Raw genomic sequence first — 18,829 nt, forward strand, 5'->3', positions numbered from 1 at the left:
ACGGAGTCGGTAATTGGGGTAAGAAATGAGGTTTTTAGGTTATTACGAGACTGTTGGTCATTACGTAACCCTCGTCCCTTTGACGACGTTACAACACGCTGTCTTATCAACGGCCATAACGGTTATGTTCCACAAGACCAAGGATGGGAAGTAGTCCTAGTAAAACCAGAATGCATGACTTGTTTCTGGACGTATGAATTACGTGTCTTTATTGCCTTTGCTGAACGACTTGTGTACTAGCTAGAATTATCTTCACAACTATCTTGTATCAAAGTTATTGTGTGCTATATTTCATGCTTTATGTAAAATAAGCGGTATTGTAAGTTTGTAAAATATTGTATAAAAGTTTGAACGCGAAATATTATTATAATCAGTTTTTCATATAGAATTGTAGTAGTTGAATTGTATATTAGCTACTAAGTATGAACTTAACGGGTAGGTACTACCCGAATTTAAACTTATAAAACGCTAATATGAAGAAAAAGCTTTTATAAATGAGTTCATATTATGCTACGAAATACTATTAACTACTCTTAATATTCTGTATGATTAACTTGTTCCATTTGACTATTTTGAAGGAAATGGCACCGACTACTCGACACACCGTGAATATGAATGAAGAGGAATTCCGTACTTTTCTAGCTTCAAACATAGCCGCAGTACAGGCTGCGCTATATACCAACAATAACCTTGGATCTGGCAGTACAGGAAATCGTGTAGGATGCACCTACAAAGAATTCACTGCCTGCAAACCTTTGGAATTTGATGGAACCGAAGGACCGATCGGATTGAAACGGTGGACCGAGAAGGTTGAATCGGTGTTTGCCATAAGTAAGTGTACTGAAGAGGACAAAGTGAAGTACGCTACGCATACCTTCACAGGTTCTGCGTTAACATGGTGGAATACCTATCTAGAGCAAGTGGGACAAGATGATGCGTACGCACTACCGTGGTCAGCATTCAAGCACTTGATGAACGAGAAGTACCGTCCCAGAACCGAGGTCAATAAGCTCAAGACAGAACTTAGAGGGTTACGAACCCAAGGATTTGATATTACCACGTACGAAAGACGATTCACAGAATTGTGCCTATTGTGTCCGGGAGCGTTCGAAGATGAGGAAGAGAAGATCGACGCGTTTGTGAAAGGATTACCGGAAAGAATCCAAGAAGATATAAGTTCACACGAGCCCGCCTCCATACAACAGGCATGTAGAATGGCTCACAAACTAGTGAACCAGATTGAAGAAAGAATTAAAGAACAGACTGCTGAAGAGGCCAATGTGAAGCAAGTCAAAAGAAAGTGGGAGGAAAACGGTGATAAGAATCGCCAATACAGCAACAACAGCAATTACAACAATAATCGCAACAATTATCCCAACAATCGCAACTACAACAAACGGCCCAACAACAACAACAACAACAACAACAGCAACTACAACAATCATCCTAACAACAATAATAACCGCAACAACAACAACAATCAGAAGCAGCTATGCCAAAGGTGTGAAAAGAATCACTCGGGGTTCTGCACCAAATTTTGCAACAAGTGTAAAAGAAATGGTCATAGCGCGGCGAAGTGTGAGGTCTACGGACCAGGGGTTAATAGAACGAAAGGAACAAATGGTGTCGGAACGAGTAATGGCGGAGCAAGTAGTGTCGGAGCAAGTTATGCCAATGTAGTTTGTTATAAATGTGGAAAACCAGGCCACATTATTAGAAATTGCCCGAACCAGGAGAACACGAATGGACAAGGTCGTGGAAGAGTTTTCAATATTAATGCGGCAGAGGCACAGGAAGACCCGGAGCTTGTTACGGGTACGTTTCTTATTGACAATAAATCTGCTTACGTTTTATTTGATTCGGGTGCGGATAGAAGCTATATGAGTAGAGATTTTTGTGCTAAATTAAGTTGTCCATTGACGCCTTTGGATAGTAAATTTTTACTCGAATTAGCAAATGGTAAATTAATTTCAGCAGATAATATATGTCGGAATCGAGAAATTAAACTGGTTAGCGAAACATTTAAGATTGATTTGATACCAGTAGAGTTAGGGAGTTTTGATGTGATAATCGGTATGGACTGGTTGAAAGAAGTGAAAGCAGAGATCGTCTGTTACAAAAATGAAATTCGCATTATACGAGAAAAAGGAAAACCCTTAATGGTGTACGGAGAAAAGGGCAACACGAAGCTACATCTTATTAGTAATTTGAAGGCACAAAAACTAATAAGAAAAGGTTGCTATGCTGTTCTAGCACACGTCGAGAAAGTACAAACTGAAGAAAAGAGCATCAATGATGTTCCCATTGCAAAAGAATTTCCCGATGTATTTCCGAAAGAATTACCGGGATTACCCCCACATCGATCCGTTGAATTTCAAATAGATCTTGTACCAGGAGCTGCACCAATAGCTCGTGCTCCTTACAGACTTGCACCCAGCGAGATGAAAGAACTGCAAAGCCAATTACAAGAACTTTTAGAGCGTGGTTTCATTCGACCAAGCACATCACCGTGGGGAGCTCCTGTTTTGTTTGTCAAGAAGAAAGATGGTACATTCAGGTTGTGTATCGACTACCGAGAGTTGAACAAACTTACCATCAAGAACCGCTACCCACTACCGAGAATCGACGACTTATTTGATCAACTACAAGGCTCGTCTGTTTATTCAAAGATTGACTTACGTTCCGGGTATCATCAAATGCGGGTGAAAGAAGATGATATTCCAAAGACTGCTTTCAGAACACGTTACGGTCATTACGAGTTTATGGTCATGCCGTTTGGTTTAACTAATGCACCAGCTGTGTTCATGGACCTTATGAACCGAGTGTGTGGACCATACCTTGACAAGTTTGTCATCGTTTTCATTGATGACATACTTATTTACTCAAAGAATGACCAAGAACACGGTGAACATTTGAGAAAGGTGTTAGAAGTATTGAGGAAGGAAGAATTGTACGCTAAGTTTTCAAAGTGTGCATTTTGGTTGGAAGAAGTTCAATTCCTCGGTCACATAGTGAACAAAGAAGGTATTAAGGTGGATCCAGCAAAGATAGAAACTGTTGAAAAGTGGGAAACACCAAAAACTCCGAAACACGTACGCCAGTTTTTAGGACTAGCTGGTTACTACAGAAGGTTCATCCAAGACTTTTCCAGAATAGCAAAACCCTTGACTGCATTAACGCATAAAGGGAAGAAATTTGAATGGAATGATGAACAAGAGAAAGCATTTCAGTTATTGAAGAAAAAGCTAACTACGGCACCTATATTGTCATTGCCTGAAGGGAATGATGATTTTGTGATTTATTGTGACGCATCAAAGCAAGGTCTCGGTTGTGTATTAATGCAACGAACGAAGGTGATTGCTTATGCGTCTAGACAATTGAAGATTCACGAACAAAATTATACGACGCATGATTTGGAATTAGGTGCGGTTGTTTTTGCATTAAAGACCTGGAGGCACTACTTATATGGGGTCAAAAGTATTATATATACCGACCACAAAAGTCTTCAACACATATTTAATCAGAAACAACTGAATATGAGGCAGCGTAGGTGGATTGAATTATTGAATGATTACGACTTTGAGATTCGTTACCACCCAGGAAAGGCAAATGTGGTAGCCGATGCCTTGAGCAGGAAGGACAGAGAACCCATTCGAGTAAAATCTATGAATATAATGATTCATAATAACCTTACTACTCAAATAAAGGAGGCGCAACAAGGAGTTTTAAAAGAAGGAAATTTAAAGGATGAAATACCCAAAGGATCGGAGAAGCATCTTAATATTCGGGAAGACGGAACCCGGTATAGGGCTGAAAGGATTTGGGTACTAAAATTTGGAGATATGAGAGAAATGGTACTTAGAGAAGCTCATAAAACCAGATACTCAATACATCCTGGAACGGGGAAGATGTACAAGGATCTCAAGAAACATTTTTGGTGGCCGGGTATGAAAGCCGATGTTGCTAAATATGTAGGAGAATGTTTGACGTGTTCTAAGGTCAAAGCTGAGCATCAGAAACCATCAGGTCTACTTCAACAACCCGAAATCCCGGAATGGAAATGGGAAAACATTACCATGGATTTCATCACTAAATTGTCAAGGACTGCAAGTGGTTTTGATACTATTTGGGTAATAGTTGATCGTCTCACCAAATCAGCACACTTCCTGCCAATAAGAGAAGATGACAAGATGGAGAAGTTAGCACGACTGTATTTGAAGGAAGTCGTCTCCAGACATGGAATACCAATCTCTATTATCTCTGATAGGGATGACAGATTTATTTCAAGATTCTGGCAGACATTACAGCAAGCATTAGGAACTCGTCTAGACATGAGTACTGCCTATCATCCACAAACCAATGGGCAGAGCGAAAGGACGATACAAACGCTTGAAGACATGCTACGAGCATGTGTTATTGATTTCGGAAACAGTTGGGATCGACATCTACCGTTAGCAGAATTTTCCTACAACAACAGCTACCATTCAAGCATTGAGATGGCGCCGTTTGAAGCACTTTATGGTAGAAAGTGCAGGTCTCCTATTTGTTGGAGTGAAGTGGGGGATAGACAGATTACGGGTCCGGAGATTATACAAGAAACTACCGAGAAGATCATCCAAATTCAACAACGGTTGAAAACTGCCCAAAGTCGACAAAAGAGCTACGCTGACATTAAAAGAAAAAATATAGAATTTGAAATTGGAGAGATGGTCATGCTTAAAGTTGCACCTTGGAAAGGCGTTGTTCGATTTGGTAAACGAGGGAAATTAAATCCAAGGTATATTGGACCATTCAAGATTATTGATCGTGTCGGACCAGTAGCTTACCGACTAGAGTTACCTCAACAACTCGCGGCTGTACATAACACTTTCCACGTCTCGAATTTGAAGAAATGTTTTGCTAAAGAAGATCTCACTATTCCGTTAGATGAAATCCAAATCAACGAAAAACTTCAATTCATCGAAGAACCCGTCGAAATAATGGATCGTGAGGTTAAAAGACTTAAGCAAAACAAGATACCAATTGTTAAGGTTCGATGGAATGCTCGTAGAGGACCCGAGTTCACCTGGGAGCGTGAAGATCAGATGAAGAAGAAATACCCGCATCTATTTCCAGAAGATTCGTCAACACCTTCAACAGCTTAAAATTTCGGGACGAAATTTATTTAACGGGTAGGTACTGTAGTGACCCGAACTTTTCCATGTTTATATATATTAATTGAGATTGATATTTACATGATTAAATGTTTCCAACATGTTAAGCAATCAAACTTGTTAAGACTTGATTAATTGAAATAGGTTTCATATAGACAATTGACTACCCAAGTTGACCGGTGATTCACGAACGTTAAAACTTGTAAAAACTATATGATGACATATATATGGTTATATATATAGTTAACATGATATTATGATAAGTAAACATATCATTAAGTATATTAACAATGAACTACATATGTAAAAACAAGACTACTAACTTAATGATTTTTAAACGAGACATATATGTAACGATTATCGTTGTAACGACATTTAAATGTATATATATCATATTAAGATATATTAATATATCATAATATCATGATAATATAATAATTTAACATCTCATTAGATATAATAAACAATGGGTTAACAACATTAATTGAGATCGTTAACTTAAAGGTTTCAAAACAACACTTACATGTAACGACTAACGATGACTTAACGACTCCGTTAAAATGTATATACATGTAGTGTATTTAGATGTATTAAAATACTTTTAGAAGACTTCAAGACATATATCGAAACACTCATACTTAACGAAAATGGTTACAGTTACTTTCCCATTCTTTTCTTTCATCAAGAATTCTAGTCGTATTCTTACCCGTATTATACACAGCTTCAAAACGTACTTACTATGGGTATATACCAATAGGAACTAGCATGGGATTCCACTCTTGATTATGTCATGTATGACTAATCAATTTTAACTTCTACCATGAGCTAGTCAACTAACTAGAACTCCTTTTAACCCCACTCACCACTCACCAATTAACACTCATCATTCACTCCATTTCACTTCCAAATCTCTTTCTAATTCTCTCTCAACACACCCACACTATTATGAACGTATTTTTCCAGTAGTTAATCATCATCTTCATCAAAAATCACTTCAAGAATCAAGCTATAATCATCATAGGAAGAACACTTCAAGAATACTTCAAAAATCCCTTCAAGTTTACTAATTTACTTCCAAGCTTTCTAATCCATTCCAAGTAATCATCTAAGATCAAGAAACCTTTGTTATATACAGTAGGTTATCTTTCTTATTCAAGGTAATATTCATATTCAAACTTTGATTCAATTTCTATAACTATAAACTATCTTAATTCGAGCAAAAATCTTACTTGAACTTGTTTTTGTGTCATGATCCTACTTCAAGAACTTTCAAGTCATCCAAGATCCTTTGAAGCTAGATCATTTCTTGTCACTTCCAGTAGGTTTACCTACTAAACTTGAGGTAGTAATGATGTTCATAACATCATTCGATTCATATATATAAAACTATCTTATTCGAAGGTTTAAACTCGTAATCACTAGAACATAGTTTAGTTAATTCTAAACTTGTTCGCAAACAAAAGTTAATCCTTCTAACTTGACTTTTAAAATTAACTAAACAAATGTTCTATATCTATATGATATGCTAACTTAATGATTTAAAACCTGGAAACACGAAAAACACCGTAAAACCGGATTTACGCCGTCGTAGTAACACCGCGGGCTGTTTTGGGTTAGTTAATTAAAAACTATGATAAACTTTGATTTAAAACTTGTTATTCTGAGAAAATGATTTTTATTATGAACATGAAACTATATCCAAAAATTATGGTTAAACTCAAAGTGGAAGTATGTTTTCTAAAATGGTCATCTAGACGTCGTTCTTTCGACTGAAATGACTACCTTTACAAAAACGACTTGTAACTTATTTTTCCGACTATAAACCTATACTTTTTCTGTGTAGATTCATAAAATACAGTTCAATATGAAACCATAGCAATTTGATTCATTCAAAACGGATTTAAAATGAAGAAGTTATGGGTAAAACAAGATTGGATAATTTTTATCATTTTAGCTACGTGAAAATTGGTAACAAATCTATTCCAACCATAACTTAATCAACTTGTATTGTATATTATGTAATCTTGAGATACCATAGACGCGTATACAATGTTTCGACCTATCATGTCGACACATCTATATATATTTCGGAACAACCATAGACACTCTATATGTGAATGTTGGAGTTAGCTATACAGGGTTGAGGTTGATTCCAAAATATATATAGTTTGAGTTGTGATCAATACTGAGATACGTATACACTGGGTCGTGGATTGATTCAAGATAATATTTATTGATTTATTTCTGTACATCTAACTGTGGACAACTAGTTGTAGGTTACTAACGAGGACAGCTGACTTAATAAACTTAAAACATCAAAATATATTAAAAGTGTTGTAAATATATTTTGAACATACTTTAATATATATGTATATATTGTTATAGGTTCGTGAATCAACAGTGGCCAAGTCTTACTTCTCGACGAAGTAAAAATCTGTGAAAGTGAGTTATAGTCCCACTTTTAAAATCTAATATTTTTGGGATGAGAATACATGCAGGTTTTATAAATGATTTACAAAATAGACACAAGTACGTGAAACTACATTCTATGGTTGAATTATCGAAATCGAATATGCCTCTTTTTATTAAGTCTGGTAATCTAAGAATTAGGGAACAGACACCCTAATTGACGCGAATCCTAAAGATAGATCTATTGGGCCTAACAAACCCCATCCAAAGTACCGGATGCTTTAGTACTTCGAAATTATATCATATCCGAAGGGTGTCCCGGAATGATGGGGATATTCTTATATATGCATCTTGTTATTGTCGGTTACCAGGTGTTCACCATATGAATGATTTTTATCTCTATGTATGGGATGTGTATTGAAATATGAAATCTTGTGGTCTATTATTATGATTTGATATATATAGGTTAAACCTATAACTCACCAACATTTTTGTTGACGTTTTAAGCATGTTTATTCTCAGGTGATTATTAAGAGCTTCCGCTGTCGCATACTTAAATAAGGACGAGATTTGGAGTCCATGCTTGTATGATATTGTGTAAAAACTGCATTCAAGAAACTTATTTTGTTGTAACATATTTGTATTGTAAACCATTATGTAATGGTCGTGTGTAAACAGGATATTTTAGATTATCATTATTTGATAATCTACGTAAAGCTTTTTAAACCTTTATTGATGAAATAAAGGTTATGGTTTGTTTTAAAATGAATGCAGTCTTTGAAAAACGTCTCATATAGAGGTCAAAACCTCGCAACGAAATCAATTAATATGGAACGTTTTTAATCAATAAGAACGGGACATTTCACCTGTCGACCTCATTTGGAGATACAAAACAAACGTAGCCAGAGGTAATCGAGATGCTTCAATCACATACTATCAATTAAAAACCTTTACAAGCCATTTTCAGATTGATTTTTATTATAGAAAAACTCCCTGAACCCGTCGGTCCCTGTTCTTCATTGTTTTTCGTCAAATATCGAATTCGAATCAAATTTAAAAATCCTTAAATGCGATTTTGTTAGGAATTAGATAGGTAATCTTTCTGCAAACTTTCAATTTCCAATTCTTAATATCGTGTCTTAATTTTTGAGTCAAAGCTTTATTTTCAAAAAGTCAAACATTATATTCATCACCAAATTCGAATTCAATTTGGTGTTTTAGGATCGATTAATGTTCCAGATAGGTTCTAGGATTCATTTACAATATATTTCATTTTGTAATCGAGGTGTAAAACCATCCCAATTTCAAAATCAAACATCATGTTCTTCATTTTTTTTACGGGCAACAGACAATCTGTTTTGATTATATATATTTTTTTTACAACCACCAATATAAGTCGTTAGGTATCAATTATGCATTTTTCAAACCAAACTGAAATAATCGCAATGATTTTAGTCGAGTCCCTGATAAATTGAGTCCTGAGTTGGGGAAGAAGAGAAATAGAGCAAGAAAATACAGTCGAGATAAATAAATAACAGTGAGGTTTAATTTCAGAAAAACGAAACTGGATCAATGGTTAAGTGTTAGTGTCACACCCCCAAATAGGGCCTGGGGTATTTGTGACTAATTGTATCAAATCACAGTTGTACAAACGAGAACGACTCTATATGAGACGTTTTATTGAGTTTTGCAGCGGAAGATAAATAGATTACATTGTATTTAGAACATTAAATGTCTTTAATTGATATGATATGTAATGAGGACTCCAAGCATAGCAAGCAATCATCATCAAAGCAGCAGATATACAGCGGAAACAATACTTAAGTACCCGAGAATAAACATGCTTAAAAAGGTCAACACGAGGTTGAGTGAGTTCATAGGTTTGTCATAAATAATGATTTCAGTAATAGTGTTAGACCACAAGATTTGTTTTCATAAGTAGATCACTCAGATCCAGTCAAGTTGATCTCCCGCAGGATAAAAAAGTTATGCCAGTGCGTGATATTTAGACTAAACATTGTTTGCCCCGTGACAAGTTGTTCTGTCCTTGTCGTTTAATTTCATTATCAAGTAATACAAAGACTTAGTCAAATGTATCGGGGACGTTACTCCCGATAGGCCTATCCCCAATAATTAAGAATGCCACAGCAATTAAAAATATCACTGTAGGGACTTAGTCGGACATAGCCGGATATAGCATAGTTTAACAGTTGGTACTGATATTTAGACTAGACTTTCAAGTTTACCCCGTACAAGTTATCGTTTATACTTGTCGGTTGGGGACTTGCTGGTCATAGCCCAACATATCACAGTTTAATAGTTGTTACTGATATTTAGACTAGACTTTCAAGTTTGCCCCGTACAAGTTATCGTTTATACTTGTCGGTTGGGGACTTGCTGGTCATAGCCCAACATATCACAGTTTAATATTTGATACGTGTAAAACAGTTATAAAAGTTGCGCATGTATTCTTAGCCCAAAAATATATAAAAAGGGAGCAGACGAACTCACGAAAAATCAGTTTTAGTATTTGTATTCATTTCATAAAAACAGTTATAAAAGTAGCGCATGTATTCTCAGCTCAAAAATATAGATAAAAAGGGAACTATGAAAAACTCACATTAAATAGCAGTTGAAGTATTCCACGCAAGAGGGAAATTAAAGCAAGTAAGTGATCTGGATATCAACCTTGAGGTATAACGTTTGATTAGGTAATGTCTAACTTAACATAAAGTATGTTTATTAATATAGCAACTATATTGACAGTGACGGTTTATCGAGAAAAGTTCCTATTTCTCAAAAGTTTCTATTTTTGGAAACCTACTATTTATGAAAAACTTTCACTTATAGTAAGCTTCTAGTTTAAGAATGTTCGGGTTATAATTCTTAACAAAGATGTTGTACAATCTCGCCCAAACTTCGTCGCTAACATGCAAGTCACTCGAATGATCTATTGTTACCGAGCGGCCCAGGATCTCTTGACCAGAATCTAAGTCTTGGCATTCGAGATCCACAAGCGTCCCATAATGGTAACAAGAATCACCCTCGGCCACAAGTAGCGGTGATGTTTGTAGTCTTTGTACGCTATCTTTAATTATAACCTTCACGTTAGGTGCGTATATACATATATATTCATTAATTCGATTTTAATTATAACTCCTATATATTAATTCATAAAAATACTTTTATAATTTTTAGTAACATATATTACTATTTATAACATGTTATTTATTTTAATTTTAATTGCATATAATTTATAACATTATTTACATGTTTCGGTAAAAATAATAATAATAAACCGAAGTAAATAGTAAAAAGTAAAAAGTAAAAAGTAAAAAGTAAAAAGTAAAAAGTAAGAAAAGAATACTTACTAGTAGTAATTCTTCAAAGAGAGAATGAGAGAAATTTTGGTGTGAGTTTGAATGAGAAATGAGGGGTATTTATACTTGAAAAAATTAGGTAAAAAGAATAAAATAATTAAAAGAAAAAAAAATATTTTAATTTTTAATGGGATTTTAAAATTCAAAAATATTAAATGTTAGGTCATGAAATAATGCACAAAATAAAATAATAAAAGTAGTTTTCCATTATAATTTTTAATTAAAAAGTAATTTATTTATTTATTTATTTATTTTATTAAAAAATCATTTATTTTAAGGATTTTTTTTTATTTTTTTTAAATTGATTTACTAATTTTCCAAGAATATTTTCCAATATTTTTTTTATTCATAATAACAATACTGATAATAAAGATATTAATTATTGATATCTTATTTAAAAAGGATATTAATAATAATAATATTAATATATCAAATTAATGCGTAATTATTTACAAATAATTGTTCGTGAATCGTCGGAATTAGTTGAGGTTAAATGAAATCAAATAAAGATTTTTGTTTAAATTTTGCCAGAAATTTATAGGTTGTCACAGTTAGTGTCGGGAAGCGAGAGGTCGTGGGTTCGAGTCCCGGCAGTGGCGTAATTTTTTTAAGCATGCCTTCAAAGGTTGTATTTATTATTATTATTATTATTATTATTATTATTATTATTATTATTATTATTATTATTATTATTATTATTATTATTATTATTATTATTATTGTTATTATAAATCATTTTTGTTATGTTATTGTGTAAATTGTAGTATTATAAATAATTATTATTATTATGAACACAACTAGTATTACTATTATTATTATTATTAGTAATATCATTATTATTATTATTAGTATTATTATTGTTACTAATGCAAATAGTAAATATTATTTTATTAATATTATGATGATAATTACAAAAATGAATATTATTCTTAGTATTGTTAAATTAAGTATTGTTATAACTATGATACTACAATCTATTATTATTATTATTAAATATTAGCATTACCATTATTACTACTAATATTAAAATATGTATTAATATGATTATGATTATTATTATTAATATTCATTATTATTATTAAGTACTATTATTATTAGTATGGAATTAACATTTGACTTTAAATATTAGTGTTATCATATAATTATTGAAATTCTATAAAAACTATCATTACTATCATTTTTTTTACAGTATTATTATTATTATCAGTATTATCTATATCATTATTATTAAAGTTTTAATAACGTTGATAAGGTTATCAGTACAAACTAAAGACTATTTATATAAAAATATATTAAATACACATAACTTAACTATATTAATAATTCTATATATATAATAAAAATATATAATTAAATAATAAAACTTATAAATTACTAGAAATAACAATTACATTACTAATAATAACATATAAATTTATTCGATTACGATTATATGTATTAATAAACATACAATTGATATAGGTTCGTGAATCCGAGGCCAACCCTATACTTGTTCAATATCGTCATATGTATTTTTACTACAAAATACATTAGGTGAGTTTCATTTGCCTTTTTACCCTTTATCTTTTTGGGCTGAGAATACATGCGCAATTTTTATAAATGCTTTACGAAATAGACACAAGTGATCGAAACTACATTCTATGGTTGGATTATTAAACCGAATATGCCCCTTTTTATTAAGTCTGGTAATCTAAGAATTAGGGAACAGACACCCTAATTGACGCGAACTCTAAAGATAGATCTATCAGGCCCAACAAGCCCCATCCAAAGTACCTGATGCTTTAGTACTTCGAAATTTATATCATGTCCGAAGGAGATCCCGGAATGATGGGGATATTCTTATATGCATATTGTGAATGTCGGTTACCAGGTGTTCAATCCATATGAATGATATTTTTGTCTCTATGCATGGGACGTATATTTATGAGATCTGGATATGGAAATCTTGTGGTCTATTAAAATGATGAAAATGATTATTTATGTTAAACTAATGAACTCACCAACATTTTGGTTGACACTTTAAAGCATGTTTATTCTCAGGTATGGAAGAAATCTTCCGCTGTGCATTTGCTCATTTTAGAGATATTACTTGGAGTCATTTATGGCATATTTCAAAAGACGTTGCATTCGAGTCGTCGAGTTCATCAAGATTATTATCAAGTCAATTATAGTTAGATATATTATGAAAGGATATGCATGTCTATCAACTTTCGATGTAATGAAAGATTGTCTTTTCAAAAACGAATGCAATGTTTGTAAAATGTATCATATAGAGGTCAAGTACCTCGCGATGTAATCAACTGTTGTGAATCGTTTATAATCGATATGGACTTCGTCCGGATGGATTAGGACGGGTCTTTACATTTAGACATCCCAATAATTATTTGATACGAGTACTCTATTTTTTTCCAGCTAACAAAATTAACTCTTGGATGTATTTTCTCATATAAAATTTCGTTAAGTTATATTTGATTAGATTTGGTAGTTTAAATTAAAAGGTGGCATAGGTTTTTTTTCTTTTTGAAAAAATGTAATAACAACACGTATAATTTTCACTAATTAGTCGAAATAAAAGCATGACACATGAATTTTTCTGAGATTATAGGGATTATTGAATATTTTATATGTGTATATATTATAAAGCTATAAAAAAGATTCTACAAGTAGAATTCTTTACAAAATCTTGTAATTGTATTATTGTTACGTTGCATTTCATTAAAAGCTTGAAACAATATTTATTTTGATTGATATGTGATTTTTAAAAAAATAAATTAAATAAAATCAGTGAGCATGATAGATAATAAAAGATTCGTAAGTTATCTTATTAATAACATATACTTGACGTCTAAATAGGTAATTTAGTATTTTAATATTATTTAACTAAAAGATATAAATTATATATTTATATAATAATTTAATTTAATTTTATATAATAAATTACTATAATTATATTAATTAAGCATAAATACTTATTTCTGATTAGTTAATTGAACTTCAATTTTAAAATACAAAACTCGCTTCATATATTTAATAAGTAATACTAAGAGATTATATATTAAGATAACATAAAAATTGATAATTAATTTTTATTTAATTTAAAAATGCAATGCAAAGCACGGACTCTTTCATGCGCTCTTCCATACAGGAATATCATGTAAGACTTCTACTGTATTTACGTTTTCATGTTCCTAATTATAGTCTTCATTTGATCGATAACATCTGTAATTGTCGTCAATACTAACGATTTAAAAACTAATATTAATGATTTTCGTTCAACGGGCGGGCTCATAAAACTCGGGCTCTTCCATAGAGGATTATCATGTTTATTTTAATTATGTTTTCATGTTTCTAATTATAGTCTAATTTGATCGATAATATTTGTAATTTTCGTCATTATTAACGATTTTAAACACTAATATTTACAATTTCCGTCCAACGGACGGGCTCAAAAAACTAGTTTATATATATAACATAATTTGTAAGGCTTTATTCAGAAAATTCTAACTACATACAATCAAATGAAAAGTAAGATGCGGGAATCTTATACTACAAAATAGACAGTGATGTATCTATCCTTAATCACACGTACGCACATCAAAAGCAGAAAAGAAGAAGAGACAAAGACACTCACTCCTCTTTTTTACTTTTAATCTAAGATTTTAAATTAATTTAATATACTCCGCGTATAATTTAATTTAATTAAAACAATATTGTTAATTTTTTATTGATTAAATTTAATTTAATTTTTATTATAAATAATTAATTTCTTAGAAAAATAATTAGTTTTTGTAATCTCCAGGTAAACTAACAGTGAAGATGGGCCACATGCCATGTGACCAAACCAGCTGTCACCACATCCCAAATATACTCTTCCCTGCCCTTCCTTCTCCTTTCCTTCACTTTCTCTCTCTAAAAATATACCCAATCTCAATTTCTCTCTCTAAAAAACTTAACTGGACACAGAGAATGATGAAAGTACCACCACCTAATCACTTGTTCATAATCTCCTGAAATACAAAAAGATAACATCATCATCATCATTGTTTACATCATGAATCTATACACCTTTAACAACCTTCTTGTCTTTCTTACTTTCATACTTTATTCTAATGCTAATGCTACTGATACTACTAATGAAGCTCAACAACTTCTACTTTTCAAATCTTCACTCAAAAACCCTAATTTGTTACCAAACTGGTTATCCGCAAATCACGCCTGCAATTTCACTGGTGTTGAGTGTCATAACGCTAGGGTTTCAGCTTTAGATCTGAGTAATATTGATTTGAGCCCCGATTTTAGCTTAATATCTTCAAGTTTGTTGAATATTCAAACGTTAGAATCATTTGTTGCTAAAAATTGTAATATTACTGGTACTCTTACCTGGAGCTCCAGATCTCAGTGTAGTGAGGTACTTACTTTCTTAGATCTATCCGGTAACCGGATCTCGGGTTCGGTTTCGGATATCTCCGTTTTGTCCACGTGTCCATTGTTGAACACGTTGAATATTTCGAGGAATTTGATGGAATTTAATTACGGTGTCAAATCCGCACCACTTCTGCTTCAAGTTGTTGATTTGTCGTATAACCGGATTACCGGGTCGGATATTGTTCCGTGGATGTTATCCGACGGTTGTGATGAGCTCGTCGCGTTTAACGTCTCCGGGAATAATATTTCCGGCACGGTGCCATACAGTTTGAAATCGTGCTCGAAACTCGAAGTTTTCGATATTTCTCGCAACAATTTTACAGGTGTGTTACCGATGGATACGTTTATGCAGCTGAAAAGTTTGAAGGTTTTGAACCTAGGGTTTAATAATTTCATCGGTGTGTTGCCGGAATCGTTACCGGAGTTGACTAATTTGGAGAGGTTTGACGTGAGTTCTAACGAAATTACCGGTGAAATCCCTGTAGGGATTTGTCAAGGTACAACTGGTATTGCTAGTAGCTTAAAAGTGTTGTACCTTCAGAATAATAAGCTAACTGGTACTATACCTTCTACTATTGGTAATTGCTCTCAATTAGTATCACTTGATCTTAGTTTTAACTTGTTAACTGGGACAATTCCTACCAGTTTTCGATACTTATCGAAATTGCAAGATTTGATTATTTGGATGAATCTGTTATCTGGTGAAATACCTCAAGAGCTAATGTACATTAAAACTCTTGAGAATTTGATTCTGGATTTCAATTACTTAACTGGTTCAATCCCTGCTAGTTTAAGTAATTGTACCAATTTGAATTGGATTTCGCTTTCGAACAACAAATTAGGGGGCGAAATCCCTGCAGAACTTGGTAGGTTACCGAATCTTGCGATTCTTAAACTTGGGAATAACTCGTTTTCCGGCAAGATTCCGGCTGAGCTGGGTGATTGTAAGAGTTTAGTTTGGTTGGATCTTAATACAAACGAATTGAGTGGGACCATTCCGCCTGATCTTTTTAAGCAATCGGGATTCATTGCAGCTGCGTATCTAACCGGGAAGCCGTATCTATACATCAAGAACGACGGAAGTAAACAGTGTCACGGCGCAGGGAATTTGTTGGAGTTTGGAGGAATTCGCCAGGTGGATTTAGACCGAATTTCGTCGAGGCATCCGTGTAATTTCACCAGGGTTTATTTGGGGATTACAGAGCCAAATTTCAACCATAACGGCTCAATGATATTTTTTGATCTTTCGTACAATAAATTGGAGGGTGGGATTCCGAAAGAGCTTGGAAAAATGTACTATCTCACCATCTTGAATTTAGGGCATAACGATCTTACTGGGCCGATCCCTGTTGAACTTAGCGGTTTAAAGAATGTTGCGATTCTTGATTTATCGCATAATAGACTCAATGGTACTATCCCGAATTCGTTAACTACTTTGGGACTTGGGGATGCGGATTTATCGTATAATAATTTGTCGGGAACCATTCCGGAATCGGCACCGTTTGATACTTTTCCGGCAGACAGATACTCGAACAATTCTGGGCTTTGTGGGTATCCGCTTCCTAAATGTGGGCCCGATCCGAACGATAAATCAAACAGCCACAAGAAATCCAACAGACGCCGAGCATCTTTTGCCGAAAAACTAACAATAGGGTTATTGTTCTCCGTGTTATGCATATTTGCGGTTATCGCAATCTTGTTTGAAAGGAATAAAACGCGGCGGAAAAAGGCCGCCGCTGCCCTTGAAGCGTACACCGACGGTGGCGGCAATTCGTACTCTGGCGGCGATCGTGGTAATGCTAGCACCGCGTGGAAGCTAACTAGCACACGCGAAGCGTTAAGCATAAGCCTTGCAGCTTTTGATAAGCCGTTAAAAAAACTTACATTTGCCGATTTACTTGAAGCAACAAACGGGTTCGACAACAATAGTCTCGTTGGTTCAGGAGGATTTGGTGACGTGTATCGAGCTAAACTGAAAGATAACACCGTTGTAGCGATAAAGAAGCTGATTCACGTTAGCGGGCAGGGCGATCGGGAATTCACGGCTGAAATGGAAACCATTGGCAAAGTAAAGCACCGAAACCTCGTCCCGTTGTTGGGTTACTGTAAAGTTGGAGACGAAAGGCTACTTGTATACGAATACATGAAATTCGGAAGCTTAGATGACGTGTTACACAACAGGAAATTAAGTGGTGTCGAATTAAACTGGGCTACAAGACGAAAGATTGCAATCGGGTCGGCCCGTGGGCTAGCTTTTCTTCACCACAATTGCATTCCACATATTATCCACCGGGATATGAAATCGAGCAACGTCTTACTTGACGAAAATCTTGAAGCCCGGGTGTCGGATTTCGGTATGGCGAGACATATGAACGCAATGGACACTCATTTAAGTGTCAGCACGTTAGCCGGGACACCGGGTTATGTTCCGCCAGAGTATTACCAAAGTTTTCGATGCTCAACAAAAGGTGATGTGTACAGTTACGGTGTAGTGTTACTCGAGCTATTAACCGGAAAACAACCGACCGATTCCCCGGATTTCGGTGACAATAATCTTGTGGGGTGGGTGAAACAACACGCAAAATTGAGAATAAGCGACGTGTTTGATCGAGAGCTGTTAAAGGAAGATCCAACGTTAGAGATTGAGCTTTTACAGCACTTGAAAGTGGCGTGTGCGTGCCTTGATGACCGACCGTTTAAAAGGCCTACGATGATTCAGGTTATGGCTATGTTTAAAGAGATTCAAGCTGGATCAGGGCTTGACTCAGCATCAACCATAACAACAAATGAGACTCAATTTAGTTCTGTTGAAGGTGTGGAGATGACCATAAAAGAAGACAGTGAACAAAATAAACTCTGATTTATGAGAGTTTTTCTTCTTCAGCTGAAGGCCTTTCTGTATTTTTCGTATGTATTATTACTAGTACTCCGTATTAGTTTGTGGGGGTAATCTCGTCATTATACATAAAACCAATGTTGGTCAATTTTCATGTAGATATTTACATAGTAGGACTTTGAGAGATTAAGTTTTTCTTGCTTGGTAATTAGTAGTAGTATTTGTTTTGCATATAAATTGTATTTCTTTCTTCGTGAAATCTTGTATTTTTGTTGCGAACTAACCATTAAATTAAAATTAAAATTATAATTATATTGTAATTGTATATGTATTTGTCATAATTATGAAACAATATTATCACTGGATGGTTTTGTGCGTTTACCAAATGTAGACTAGGAAACATAGCGAATCATGTCATTCGTATGTATTTTGGTTTCGAGTCTTCATCTTTTACGTAAAGTGTCTCGACTTAACGTTATGTTTTAACTTGAGTGATAGTGGTCTAATACTCTTTGTTAGAGGTCAAGAGTTCGATTCCTGGAGACTATAACATTGCATACGATGTTATACTTTGACTTTGAAATTCACTCAATGTCTGCTTTCACACATTGCGTTGCGGGGACAGC

General features: G+C 34.0%; 1 protein-coding gene across 1 annotated transcript; it reads left to right on the plus strand.

Annotated features, from left to right (window-relative positions):
- Window positions 1-14,857: 14,857 nt before the first annotated feature.
- On the plus strand, window positions 14,858-18,482 carry LOC139896706 (systemin receptor SR160-like). Its single transcript, XM_071879346.1, has one exon. It carries the CDS (start codon window positions 14,994-14,996, stop codon window positions 18,225-18,227), a length of 3,234 nt encoding a protein of 1,077 aa, XP_071735447.1. The 5' UTR covers window positions 14,858-14,993; the 3' UTR covers window positions 18,228-18,482.
- The last annotated feature ends 347 nt before the right edge of the window (window positions 18,483-18,829 follow it).

The sequence above is a fragment of the Rutidosis leptorrhynchoides genome, chromosome 3 (genome assembly GCF_046630445.1).
Source record: "Rutidosis leptorrhynchoides isolate AG116_Rl617_1_P2 chromosome 3, CSIRO_AGI_Rlap_v1, whole genome shotgun sequence".
NCBI lineage: Eukaryota > Viridiplantae > Streptophyta > Magnoliopsida > Asterales > Asteraceae > Rutidosis > Rutidosis leptorrhynchoides.

Excerpts from the sequence above, each read along its gene's own strand:
- LOC139896706 (XM_071879346.1), top strand. The coding sequence starts at position 14,994 with ATGAATCTATACACCTTTAACAACCTTCTTGTCTTTCTTACTTTCATA.